General features: G+C 39.7%; 1 protein-coding gene across 16 annotated transcripts in view; it reads left to right on the top strand.

Moving 5' to 3' along the window:
- Positions 1-13,198, top strand: part of pleca (plectin a) — a 155,130-nt gene that overhangs the window by 129,362 nt on the left and 12,570 nt on the right. For 12 of the 16 annotated variants that reach the window (XM_079570836.1, XM_079570834.1, XM_079570832.1 and 9 more), the window contains 18 exons: positions 1,058-1,430; positions 2,457-2,534; positions 2,714-2,875; positions 4,153-4,257; positions 4,369-4,464; positions 4,554-4,679; positions 6,545-6,697; positions 6,842-6,996; positions 7,376-7,502; positions 8,166-8,349; positions 8,717-8,737; positions 9,815-9,972; positions 10,387-10,565; positions 10,973-11,111; positions 11,382-11,738; positions 12,289-12,372; positions 12,461-12,565; positions 12,636-12,734. In XM_079570836.1, coding sequence (XP_079426962.1) covers positions 1,058-1,430; positions 2,457-2,534; positions 2,714-2,875; positions 4,153-4,257; positions 4,369-4,464; positions 4,554-4,679; positions 6,545-6,697; positions 6,842-6,996; positions 7,376-7,502; positions 8,166-8,349; positions 8,717-8,737; positions 9,815-9,972; positions 10,387-10,565; positions 10,973-11,111; positions 11,382-11,738; positions 12,289-12,372; positions 12,461-12,565; positions 12,636-12,734 — 2,701 coding nt within the window. The remainder of the gene's footprint in view (positions 1-1,057; positions 1,431-2,456; positions 2,535-2,713; positions 2,876-4,152; positions 4,258-4,368; positions 4,465-4,553; positions 4,680-6,544; positions 6,698-6,841; positions 6,997-7,375; positions 7,503-8,165; positions 8,350-8,716; positions 8,738-9,814; positions 9,973-10,386; positions 10,566-10,972; positions 11,112-11,381; positions 11,739-12,288; positions 12,373-12,460; positions 12,566-12,635; positions 12,735-13,198) is intronic. The other 4 variants (XM_079570837.1, XM_079570835.1, XM_079570833.1 and 1 more) reach the window with 1 other exon arrangement.

The following is a 13,198-nucleotide window of genomic DNA, read 5'->3' as shown; positions in this document are numbered from 1 at the left end:
GCAATTGTTATTGTTATATCTTGTTAAAGGGACTATACCTGATTTTATTTATACACTTTAGAAAATGGCTGGAACATGTAGGGGGAGGAAAATACATCATTTTAACATTTTTAAACCCCGTATAGTCCCATTAAGGCTATTTTTCTAGCATTTTTGTGAAAGTGACCATGCAAGTTGGGAAATGCGCCCATAAACTGTGACGAATTTAGATGCTACAAATATAGTAAATTTAGGATTGAGTTTAGGCCACGACTAACATTTTAATTTAGTAGCTTCCTCTTAAATTTGTTTGCAATCCGAGCCATAGGGCCTTTAAGTTCTAAAATGTGTTCTAAATATCTCAATCTATAATATAATGACAGTGGAATAAGTATTTTTGCACTTAAAATAATAAGGAAAAACATAACATTTTAAGTATATCAAGCTTTTTTGTGTAATTTTAATTTAGTGATATGTTTTTCATTAATTTACTTTTTCAGAAAGAACTTAGTCCACTTGCAGATTTTCTTACTTACCTGCTGAAATCAAAGGAAGTTATACTATATTTTTGGTATATAGTTTAGTATTGGGGCAATTTGGGGCAACGGTGGCGCAGTGAGTAGAACGGGTCGGCTTGTGATCGGAGGATCGGTGGTTCGAATCCCGCAGGTGCACACTGTCGTTGTGTCCTTGGGCAAGACACTTCACCCGCTTTGGCTCCAGTGTCTGTGTACACTGAGAGAGTGAAAGCCCCGCCTCAACCGAGTGCATTTTCTCCAGTTCGGCTTTATCCAAATCTAAAAGCTTCTTGATTGGAGCTGACAGCCTACAGGCTTTTTTCCATCACCTTTTTTGTCGTTATTTTGTTACTTTTTGGTCACTTTTCTGTTGCTCTTTTTTGGCTTTTTTGTTGCTTTTTCATCCTTGTTCATCATTGTTGTCGCTTTGTTCAGGAAGCTTTTAGATTAAATTTCTAAAAAGCCAAACTGGAGAAAAATGTGTTCAGGTGGGGGTTAAGAGGTTTGATTACTCTGTGCTGTGTGATCCTTTCTAAATCCAACCTCTTTGTGTTTTCCAGAGTCTACCGTCTCCACGAGCGTCTGGTGAACCTCCGCAGCGAGTACAACCTGCGCCTCAAGTCCGGAGTCACCGCGTCCCAGATCCCCATGACCCAGGTCCACATGAGCCAGGTCCAGATGAGCCAGGCCCAGATGAGCCAGGCCCAGATGCAGCAGGCGTCGAGCGGCAGGGTGCGCCCCGAGCTGGATGAGGTGACCATGCGCTACATCCAGGACCTGCTGGGATGGGTGGAGGAGAACCAGCGGCGCGTGGAGGAGGGCGAGTGGGGGTCGGACCTGCCCACAGTGGAGTCTCAGCTGGGCAGCCACCGCGGCCTGCACCAGTCCATCGAGGAGTTCAGGGCCAAGATCGAGAGGGCCAAGGCGGATGAGGTAAGGACATGCAACATGGTGCAACATCGGGGCAACATCGGGGCAACGGGCTTGTGTAATGTTACATGATGTCGTTGAAAATTAGAGCTGCAAACTGGGCAGTCCCGTACTTTTGCACTCTTTTACAGCCATGACATCCACCTCACAAAAGTGCTTTACTGTGCTTCACAACAGAGATATACTTATACACAGCTATTTTTCTAGTGTTGTGTGTTTTTGTATCCTTATTTTTTGATTAATCTGAACTGAGCACATTTTCTCCAGTTCAATTTTAACCAAATCTAAAAGCTTCTCGACTAGAGCAGGGGTCTCCGACAGGCGGCCCGCGGGCCAAATCCGGCCCAGAGTATGTAAAAAAAAAAGTCTCTAACCCATTCTTGTCCGGGGTTATGAATTTTTATACAAATAACCAGAATGCTCACTCCAGCCACTAGGGGGCAGCTTAAATAAAGAAAGGAAAGAATTCCACACGTGTCCAGCAGAGGTCACTGACGTAATTGGAGATCAGGATTTAAACAACACATTATAGCCACGTGGTAAATGGACCGTCTGCCCCAGTTAAGTGCAATACAAGGGTAAGCTGAGGTTACAGTCCTGTCAGGCTCATTATTATTCATTTATTTAAAAAAGTTTCCTCAATAGTACTTTCCCAATCAGAACATATTTTACTGGAGCTTTTGTTTTTGGACCCCGGCAATACACTCTCGATATATTTTGGCCCCCAGCTAAATTTACTTGGAGGCCCTTGGACTAGAGCTTACAGCCTAAAGGCAAGGGTAATGCCTAATTTGAAAGCTAAGACCTACAAAACTCCCCCTGGGGACAAGAAAGTCTAAGTCTACAACTGATTGTAGCATTTTTTTGTCATGTTTTGTCTCTTTTTTTTGCGTTTTCATCCTCGTTTACATTTTTCTTCAAGAAGCTTTTAGATTTGGGTATCGTCAAACAGGACAAAATATGCTCGGTTCCGGTGGGAGTTAAGAGATTTAATATAAATCTAATTTCATGTTTTATTTTTCATTTCAGAGTCAGATCTCTCCTGTGAGCAAAGCTGCCTATCGCGACTACCTGAGCAAACTGGAACAACATTACGGAAAACTCCTGGTAAGCTTGGAAAACTAGGAAAATAAATACATTTTGATAGTTCTTGATTGTCAGCCATATTGATCAGCACTTAGAACGAAATTAATTGCTTTTATTAGAAGTTTAAATTAATATATGTTAAGGCTACGGCGGGGCCTGAAGCGTTTCTGTCGTTAAACCTCGCTGTCTGTCTTTCGCAGGCTGCCTCCAAGTCCCGGCTGCGTTACCTGACGGAGCTGCACGCCTTCGTCACCGCGGCGACCAAAGAGCTGATGTGGCTGAACGAGAAAGAGGAGGAGGAGGTCAACTACGACTGGAGCGAACGCAACACCAACATGACGGCCAAGAAGGATAACTACTCCGTAAGAAATTAAGCATTGGGTTACTTTGATTTAAATTGTAAAGGTTTCATTTAGATATAGGTGAGTGAAGTTACAACCGATGTATGGCAGCTGATCTCCATGGTAACGCAGGACAGTCAGCGCTTTAGCTCTGAGCCTGTTCCTACAAATTCGCACATACATTTTTGTTGGTCATCGAATCGCGGACCCGATTTAAATTGAACATACTAACCCCATACAAATGAATAGGGAAGACAGGACCCAGATTTATTTAGTTGGGCCATTTTTGTGATGTTTATGGTTTCACTTCCTTATTGGACACTGACAGGAAGTGACGTAGATGAAGGCAAACAACGGGAACAACAATGGGAAATTAGTCAAACTGCTATGGAACTTTACCTCTACCTATGTCACTTCCTGTCAGCAGCTCAAAAATTCAAAAATGCCCAACATTTCTTCATGAAAATTGTTGCTTCACTGAAAATGATAATTATGCAACTGATGTTATCCTTCTAAATAAGTCAAAGCATCAAAACCTGTCATGCACACTTTGACAACTTATTAGATGAAGTTTAGCGGCCACTGAATGTGTATCTGACCTCACAAAAAAGCAAAAACTACTGAATTTGAGTTAGCATTGAGCTCAGAGGACACTTTTAGACACAATTTTATCTAAAGTAGGATCTCAAAAGATCTATACATTCATTAATGATTTCTAACTAGGCTTTGACCAGCTGAAACTTCCAGATCGTTCATAATTTGCTATAATTGGTGGCTAATGCTAATGCCGACTTGGTTACTGTCCTCTTCGAATCGAATGCGTCATACTGGAGGATAACAGACAGCTTTAAGTATCTTTTTCGAAAGGTTTAACATTATATAATTTAATTTAATTGCCTTTTTGGCCGGCAGCACACTGAAATGTTTACACAGCACCTTTCAGTCACCAGTCGAAGCTAATCACAGTTGCTAATCATTCGTTAGCATTTTAGGCGAAATACTTCATATTATAGCTATTTTTAAGCTTAAAGATGTCGCCAAATTTAGTACAGTGCCTCGTGGTTGTAGTTATTCCTGTTGCCTCTGTGACAGTGGAAACGTTAGCAGGATGGATGAACAGTTAGTAGCTTTGTGATTTCAATTCAGGTTCAGTTTGACATGTGATTTGCATTAGAAACATTATCAAATATGACAGCCGGTGGCGTTATTTTGTCACGTGACTCACAAAAAACATTCATTATGGTAGAACCCATGCTTTGATGTTTTTACCTATGTATATTTTTATTGCTTTGTGCCAGGGTTTGATGAGAGACTTGGAGCACAGGGAGAAGAAGGTGAACAATGTCCAAGCGTCTGGAGACAAACTGCTCAGAGACGGACATCCAGCCAGAAAAACCATTGAGGTAAAACCATAAAAGCTAACTAATTATTACTGTATTTAATTTATGGTAAACGCTAATGCTAAATGTTCTGTAAACTTTTCTTCTCATCTCGTTTCTGTGTTTTTGTCCCAGGCCTTTACCGCTGCTCTCCAGACTCAGTGGAGCTGGATCCTTCAGTTGTGCTGCTGCATCGAGACTCACCTCAAAGAAAACACCGCCTACTTCCAGGTTTGTACAAAAACCTCTAATCCGATATATTCTCCATCAGAGGGTTAAACTGTTTGACTGACTTTCAACCCTGTTTGTTTTTGTTGTAGTTTTTCTCTGACGTGAAGGATGCAGAGGACAGGATGAAAAAGATGCAGGACACGATGAAGAAGAAATACAGCTGTGACCGGTCCATCACAGCGACCCGACTGGAAGACCTGCTCCAGGACGCCGCGGTGGGTTCAACTAAATGTTACTTTTATCCATAACTGATAGAGCTTCAGGTCTCATAGATTCCTATTGTTTTCATGTTGAGTTTTGATCATCAGTGTAGATCTGATTTTGTAGGCCTGTAAAATGACCTTTTCCAGGCCCAGAAATACTACACTGCAAGAAGTCACATCTTAGTTTAAATTTCTGGAATTAATTAATTAATATTTTACCGTAAATTAGTCATTTTCACTTGTGACATAGAAAAATCTGTCAACAACTTTCTTGTTTTATATGCAAAAATACTTATACTTACAGATTATCCTACTTACCTACTCAACTCTTATATCAAGCCAAATATATCTATTTGTAAATGACTTTTTGTAGTGTACCTTTTTGACTCACATGAACTGCATTGACTCACGTTTTTAATCCATGCGGTTTAATCTGACGATGGTCTTCCCTCCCTCAGGCTGTCCACAAGGTTTAGGAGTATGTTTTTTGACCCGTCTTTCAGAAGCTCATTTGTGAGGTCACACAGTGATGTTGGTCGAGAAGACCTGGCTCGTTCTAATTCATCCCAAAGGTGGCTGAATGCAATAGGGAATATAGTGTAGGAATTTATGTAAAAAACAAGAAAGCAGAAGTGTAATAACTTCGGCTGACCGTCCTTTTCGATGTTGACTTGCTTGGCTTAAGGATGAACTGCAGCTTAAAGACCTGGTGTCTGGTATTTTAAAGGACACCGTGAAGCGTTGTTGTTTTGTCCAGTGTTAATTTCGTCGACTAAAATATTTAGTCTTGATTTTAGTCAAAGTGATATTTTTGTTGACTAAAATTGGACTAAAACTAAATTAAAAGTTTTTCATGAGACTAAAACTATGACTAAAATGTCCAGATATTTTAGTCGACTAAAATAAGACTAAATAAAAATCAAAAGGAATTAAATCATCCAAACATCTATTGACAGTCTGAAAGAGCCTCATATCATTTAAATTCTCTGCCAAATGGACAGCTTTGTTCATGTGGAAGCAGCCCCATGAAGTCGAGGACCTTGATTTAATATGATTATAATGAATATTATAAATACAAGTCGACTAAATTAGTCTTAATTCTAGTCGACTAAATTGACATGCAATTTTAGTCGACTAAAACTAGACTCGTTTTTTTTTTACTAAATCTTGACTAAAATTAAATTACATTTTAGTCAAAAGACTAAAACTAAAATAAAATATGTTGTCAAAATTAACACTGGTTTTGTCACTGTTTTAACTGAAACGGACAAATGAATCGGATTGTACAAATTATGAAATATTTGATATCCCAATTTTGCATATTGTCTAGACAACAATTTGGATATTATTGTCTAAACGATATATCTCCCAGCTCTAATCTCAATGAGATTTTTTTCCTGGTTAGATAAAGGTTTAAATGAATGAAGAGTATTGCAGACTCTGGTGTGAGCATCAAGGCCTGCTCTCAATCTGCATCAGCGATGACATTTCACACAAAGTCTATTGTAGTAATAGAAATGTGCAACACCTTTTCGTACTTTATTTTAATAGCAGCAAATGTAACAAGCTAATAGTAACATTTGAAAAAGACATGTCTGCCAATGAGCTATAAAGTTAATGTCAATCTTTGTTCTCATCTAAACTTTTCTTATAACTCTTTTTATCACTTAAGATATGAACCTTTGAAGACAGACAGGCAGTTTTTGAGGATGGACAAGTCCAGTTTTCTTGCCCCCACAGATTGGCCCAACAGGCTTCCTTATGTATCCCATCATCCAACAAGTGCCACGAGGAATTGATGGTCGATGTTACCCAAACTCTCTGTGGTTGAGATGTTTCTGCCGATTATTTGACGTCTCGTTGTATCTTGTGTGCAGGATGAGAAAGAGCAGCTGGCTGAGTTCCAGACCCACCTCGAGGGCCTCAAACGCAGAGCCAAGACCGTGGTGCAGCTCAAGCCTCGTAATCCCGCCTCCCCGATCAAAGGCAAACAACCCGTGCAGGCCGTGTGCGACTTCAAACAGATGGAGGTACGTGATATTCAGAGATTATCTTGTCAGAATAAGAACTGAAACTATGAGTAAATGTAGTACGTGCGTTTTCATTGACGGATACAAACAGTATGAAAATTAACACGAATGTCTCAATGTATGTGTGAATGTCGCCCCTCTCAGATCACGGTGCACAAAGGAGACGAGTGCGCCCTGTTGAACAACTCGCAGCCGTATCAGTGGAGGGTCCTGAACAACAAAGGCAGCGAGTCCTCCGTCCCCTCCATCTGCTTCCTGGTTCCTCCGACCAATAAGGACGCAGTGAACTCCGTCGCCGGGTAAATGTGCAGGCAGATAAAATATGTGTGGTTCAGGTCCAATTGATGGTGCTATAAGTGCTATTTTAGACCAGGTTTTGTAAATTTGTGCTGATTTAGGTTTGCTCTTGGTCCTGATCTGGTTTTGTATGGACTTAAACTTAGACAAAGCTTATTGGAAATTGCATTGTCACTGTTGCTCAATATGGATAATCCTACCAACTGATTAACACAGTAGCACTAATAATAAGGATGGGAATATTTGCCAAGTAAATCCCTTGACTAATACGAGCTTAATCCTGATTTAGTCCTGTTTTAGTCGAGTGTGTGTTTATTTTGCGTCCTCATGAGAGCTGCTGAATGAACTAAAATTTTTAATCTTGTTTTCATCCCTCCTCAGTTTGGATGGAAACCTCCAGCGGCTGCAGTCGCTGTGGCAGACTCTGTTTGTGAACATGAAGAGCCTTCTGTCCTGGCAGTACCTCATGAGGGACATTCACATCATCAAGACCTGGAACATCTCCATGGTAAAGAGCGTTTATAGTTTTCACTGGCACAATGCTGAGCCAGAGAACTTTTGTTTTATAAATGACCTGGCCCTTCTTGTCTAGGTTTTTGAATATTCTTAACAGAAGTCAATGGATAGTATTTTTTTTTTTACCCCCAGGGATTGGAAATATAGAGCTCAGGATTGTGTTGTAAACCTCTTAATCCCCACTTTAACCACGTGCATTTTCTCCTGTTCAGCCACAAAATTCATCTAAACGGATCACTTTCCTCACATTGTCGTCACTTCTTTAAAACTTTTTTCATTGCTTTTTTGTCACATTTTTCTCATTTTTTTTCATCACTTTTTCATCGCTTTTTTGTCACGTTTTTGTCACATTTTTGTCACTTTTTAGTCACTTTTTTGACACTCTTTTGTTGCATTTTCATCCTATTTTTTACACATTTTTGTTGTTATTTTGACACTTTTTTCAAGAAAATGTGCTCAGTTCAGGTCGGGGTTAAGAGGTTAGAAATGCTAAGATTTCTTTGATTCCTGGCGTGGCATCAAATAGAGTTGGTCTCATTTCTCAACTTTTTCCTATTGATTTTAGCTAATGTTTTGACCCTGTTGTTTGCCAGTACCCAAGTAAAGCATTGTTTCTGACACCAAATAAACTCAGCGCTCTTCTCTCTCTCCTCAGTTCAAGACGCTGCGTGTGGAGGAGTACCGCCTGGCCCTCAGAAACCTGGAGCAGCACTATCAGGACTTCCTGCGCGACAGCCAGGACTCAAACATGTTCGGGGCCGAGGACCGGATGCAGGTGGAGGGCAACTACAACAAGGCCAACCAGCACTACAACACGCTGGTCACCTCCGCGGAGCAGGGTACGCACCGCTCTCTGACACTACAGCTGTTTGGTTACAGGGAAACACAGCTCAACCCTAAACATCAGTACAAAGCCTTTAAGAAGACTTTAGTCAGTGTTTTTACATATTATAGGCTTAACTACATATTCTGATTAATTTCCACTCCACTTGTGCACACTAAAAGTAGGTCAAGTAGATGTAAAGTTCATGTAAATGTAGTAAAGAATCCCCCTAAAAGGTTTTCTATATCAGTACATGGGGGAAGCATTTGTTGGATATTTCAAGGTGAACGCCGTATCATTTCCATGCCATGTTCTCATCAGACTTTTATTTTGAAATCCGCCCATGTGTGAGTGCGTATGTGACTGTTGGGTTCATGTTTCAGGGATCGAGCCTCCAAAAGCAGGTAAGATTCAGACCTATGAGTGCACTGCGGCTGTGTACCGGCACATTTCAAATCATTTAATCATCCTTTAATCATCTCTGTGTATATACCTCTTCTAATGGTCACTGCACTATCTTCTGTGGGCATGTTCACACTTTGAAAATTAACAAAAGAACTAATGAATGATTGACTGTCGATGACTGAATAAAGTGATCTAACTCTGATATGTAAAAGCTTTGCGGGCATGATTTGATTATTAAACAACAGGCTAATTAGCACGGTAGCACAACATAACCAGGAGCACCCTGATTTTTAATGTGACCAACTGTAATAGATTGTACTGTGATTTATATCCTACTTCGTACATAAAGGCACTTATTAATAAACTACATTGTCAGCTTGTTTCAGTGATTCTTTTATTTCGAATATGACACAATTATTTAATCAAAAGGACTGAAAAGCTGATAATTTGGTGCCTTTATAATCTTTTTAACCCCTTAACCCCGCCTTAACCAAGTGCATTTTCTCCAGTTCAGCTTTACCCAAATCTAAAAGGTTACAGACATTTTGTTTCATAGCTTTTTTGTTGCATTTTTCATGAGATTTTTATCACTTTTCCTCACATTTTTGTCACTTTTTGAGATCACTTTTTTGTCACATTTTTGTTGATTTTTATCAGTTTTTGTCACTTTTTTAAACAACTTTTTGTCAGGTTTTTTTTTTTTAATCACTTTTTTGTCACAATTTAGTTGATTTTTTTATAACTTTTTGTCACTTGTTATCACTTTTTGAAATCACTGTTTTTCACATTTTTGTTGATTTTATCACTTTTTTGTCACTTTTTATCACTTTTTGTCGCTTTTCTAAAGAAGCTTTTAGATTTGGTTAAAGTTGAACTGGAGAAGATGCGCTCGGTTCAGGTGGGGGTTAAGAGGTTAACTTAAACTTAAAATTAGGTTTCAAGACATTTTACTCTTCAAACCTTTAATGATGTCTTGATACCTACTTTTCCCTTGTCTTCCATGTCCCTTGTCCTCAGTGATTGAAAACCTTAAATCAGAGCTCTGTTATTATGATGTTGTATTTGTCACTGTGCAGGGGAGCAGGATGAGTCGGCCTGCAGGACGTACCTGTCAAAGCTGCAGGACCTGCGGCTGCGGCTGGAGGGCTGTGAAAACCGCACAGTGACGCGACTGCGGCAGCCAGTGGAGAAGGAGCCGCTCAAGGCCTGCGCTCTGAAGACCGCGGAGCAGATGGTACTGACTGAGAAAACACTATCAATAATCAATAACTGCGGACTATATGTGGTTAGAGATGTTACTGTTTTGGCACACATTCTTACATTGGCATCCTCACAGCATTTGAAAAAACATGTTCCTGTCACAGTAGATACACAAAAATTCAAGGCACAAAACTCTTTTACTTTCACTATCCTAGTCTCTAATCGGCCACTTTTCCCAGTTGCAAATGCAGAAATATAGAGATATTAGCATAAAAAATCTGTAACCATCTACAAGTGGGACTTCGAGACCTTAGTATTTTTTTGCTTTTCTGCTGCTTTTTTGTTCTTCATTTACGTCTCGTTTTCGTAGCTATTATGCCGCTTTTTTCTTGAGGTTTTTATATTTCCGTAATGCCTGGTTATTAACTGGAGTATTTTCTCTGGACAGAAAGTGCAGTCAGAGTTGGAGGGTCTGAAGAAGGACCTGGACTCGATCGCTGATAAAACGGAGGAGATGCTGTCGTCTCCGCAGACGCTCAGCTCTGGCCCCGTCCTGAGATCTGAGCTCGACCTCACCCTCAAAAAGATGGACCACGTCTACGGGCTGTCCACAGTCTACCTGGACAAGTAAGGCCCCCTACATATTTTTCAGATTCAACAGGGTTATGTTTGCTTAAAGGGATATTTCAGGATTTTTGACATAGGGCCTCATTTCCTAGTTATCCAGAGTGTTGTTGATTTATCAACACAGACATTTATATAGTTAGTGTGGCGTTATAAGTGATTTGCCTCAGGTGCATTGTAGAGCGGGTCAGACTGTTTTTAATGCAGGCTAGCTGATACCATAGAAATGCGCTAGCCTTGCTCTAGCCTATCGCCACGAAACTCTTCAAATATAAGAACTGCATGAATTACAAAAAAAAAAATATCTCAAGAAATCAGCAACGATATATCCCTTTAATTACATTACCTTTACAAAACTACATGTTTCTCTTTCTATTATTTATAACAATGCATGTGTTTGTGTATTTCAGGCTGAAGACCATTGATGTCGTGATCAGAAACACCACAGATGCAGACGACACACTGAAATCTTACGAGACTCGACTTCGTGAAGTTGGAAAAGTCCCGTCCAGTAAAAAGGAGGTGGATGAGCATCGCAGTCAACTCAAGGTTTGTCTCTTTTGATAATAATTCAATAATGTGCTCCAGTGCACCACTTAACGCCCCTCTTATAGTCACATGCAATTCTCCTCACTTGTCTACAATATATGATAATGATACATGCTTTATGAACATTTTACTAGATAAACATTACTACATTACAGTTAGCTGCAGATTTGTGGTTTATTATATAGTTTTAAGTTATAATAAGATAGAAATTACACAGTCTTGACTCTTAAATCAAACTCTGTGTTGGTGAATGTTTTTTCCCCCAAACAGAAAATGCGTTCTGAAGCGGAAGCCGACCAGGCAGTGTTCGACAGACTTCAGGACGAGTTGAAGAAAGCCTCTGGGATCAACGACAAAATGAGCCGCATCCACAGCGAACGAGACGCTGAGCTGGAGCACTACAGGGGCCTGGTGGGGGCGCTGTTGGACCGCTGGCAGTGCGTGTTCGCTCAGATCGACCTGAGATTGAGAGAGCTGGACCTCCTGGGCAGACACATGAACTCATACGGGCAGAACTATGAAGGGCTGATGCTGTGGCTGAACGAGGCGCGGCAGAGACAGGACAAGATCCAGGCCGTGCCGATCAGGGGCAGTAAAGGCCTGAAGGACCAGCTGGCTCAGGAACAGGTGGGACTTGAAGCTCATGTGTGTGTGTGTAAGCACTCAGTCATCCAGGTGTGGTCTATAGGGACAAAGGCAACAAAAGTGTCATTTGGACTGCAGGTTATAAGACAAGATAAGATAGACCTTTATTGATCTCACAATGGAGAAATTCACTTGTTGCATCAACTCTCAAGGAACACTCAGCGTTGACAGTAAATGTGCAAATTAAATAGTAAATAGAGGTATCTCATATACAATTAATGAAAAAGCTTCATGGGGCAAAAAGTTGATGATGCTTCACCTTTTTCAGTAGGTTTTCTTACTTCTGAAGTTCCTCTGGTGGTAGAAGGAAAAGTTAGATTTGAACTTATTTACCACCAGCGTTAACTAACCAGTTGTTTACTTTAACTAGGCTTTAGTGTCGTTACCATAAAGCTGGTATAAAAATATTTTTAAAAATCATAAAAAGTTATTCTTTTTTTAATGATGATTAGTCTATCTATAGTGTTTTATTACCATGTTTATAATTGAAAAAAATAATAATTATATATATATATATATTTTTTTTTTCCAGAAACTACTTGAAGAAATTGATAAAAACAAGGACCAGATTGAAGACTGCCACAAAACTGCAAAGGCTTACATTGATTCAGTGAAGGTGCAGTTCAACCACCATTATTACTGTTTATTAACATAAAGGATGCATATTTAGTATTACAAAGTATTAATATTTTTGATGATTGAAGGATTATGAGCTGCTGCTGTTGACCTACAAAGCCATGGAGGACCCCACGGTGTCTCCTCTGAAGAAACCAAAAATGGAGGGTACATCCGACAACATCATTCAAGAGGTGAGGCTTAGATCTGACTTCACTCAAAACATTTGTGAAATTCTTATTAAGCTTTCTACTTTTCTTTCAGTATGTCAATCTCAGAACCCGCTACAGTGAACTGTTGACTTTGACCAGTCAGTACATCAAGTTTATCACAGAGACGCAGCGCCGCCTGGAGGACGAAGAGGTAATTACACGTCACTGCAATCTAACAAAAACTCATCAACCATTTCTTTCTGTTAACAAGTCAGTGTATGGGAAACTCTCTGTCTATGTAATTTTATTTCTATAATAACGGCACAAAAATAGCTCATTATTTAGGCAACAATGTAATAAATACTTAATTATGACTTTTTGAAATCCAATATGTAAAAATCATTATGTTAACAATGTTAGAATAAATGTGAGCAAACTTCAGTAAAGCACAATATATTTGCATTATACAGTGTAATTATACAGTGTGAACCTTTCTGTGTGTGCCATATCATGAATAAACATGACAATTCTTTCCCATACAACACATTCCTCGACGACAAAACTAGCATCAGTAGTAACTTGGTCATGTATTTACATAACTGTCTATGTAGCGACATGTAAATACATAAAGTGCTTTGTAATACCTAACCCCTAACAACTCTTTTTCTTCTATTC

Source organism: Gobius niger, assembly GCF_951799975.1.
Source record: "Gobius niger genome assembly, chromosome: 14".
Taxonomy (NCBI): domain Eukaryota; kingdom Metazoa; phylum Chordata; class Actinopteri; order Gobiiformes; family Gobiidae; genus Gobius; species Gobius niger.
This window is presented reverse-complemented; position numbering and strand designations above follow the sequence as displayed.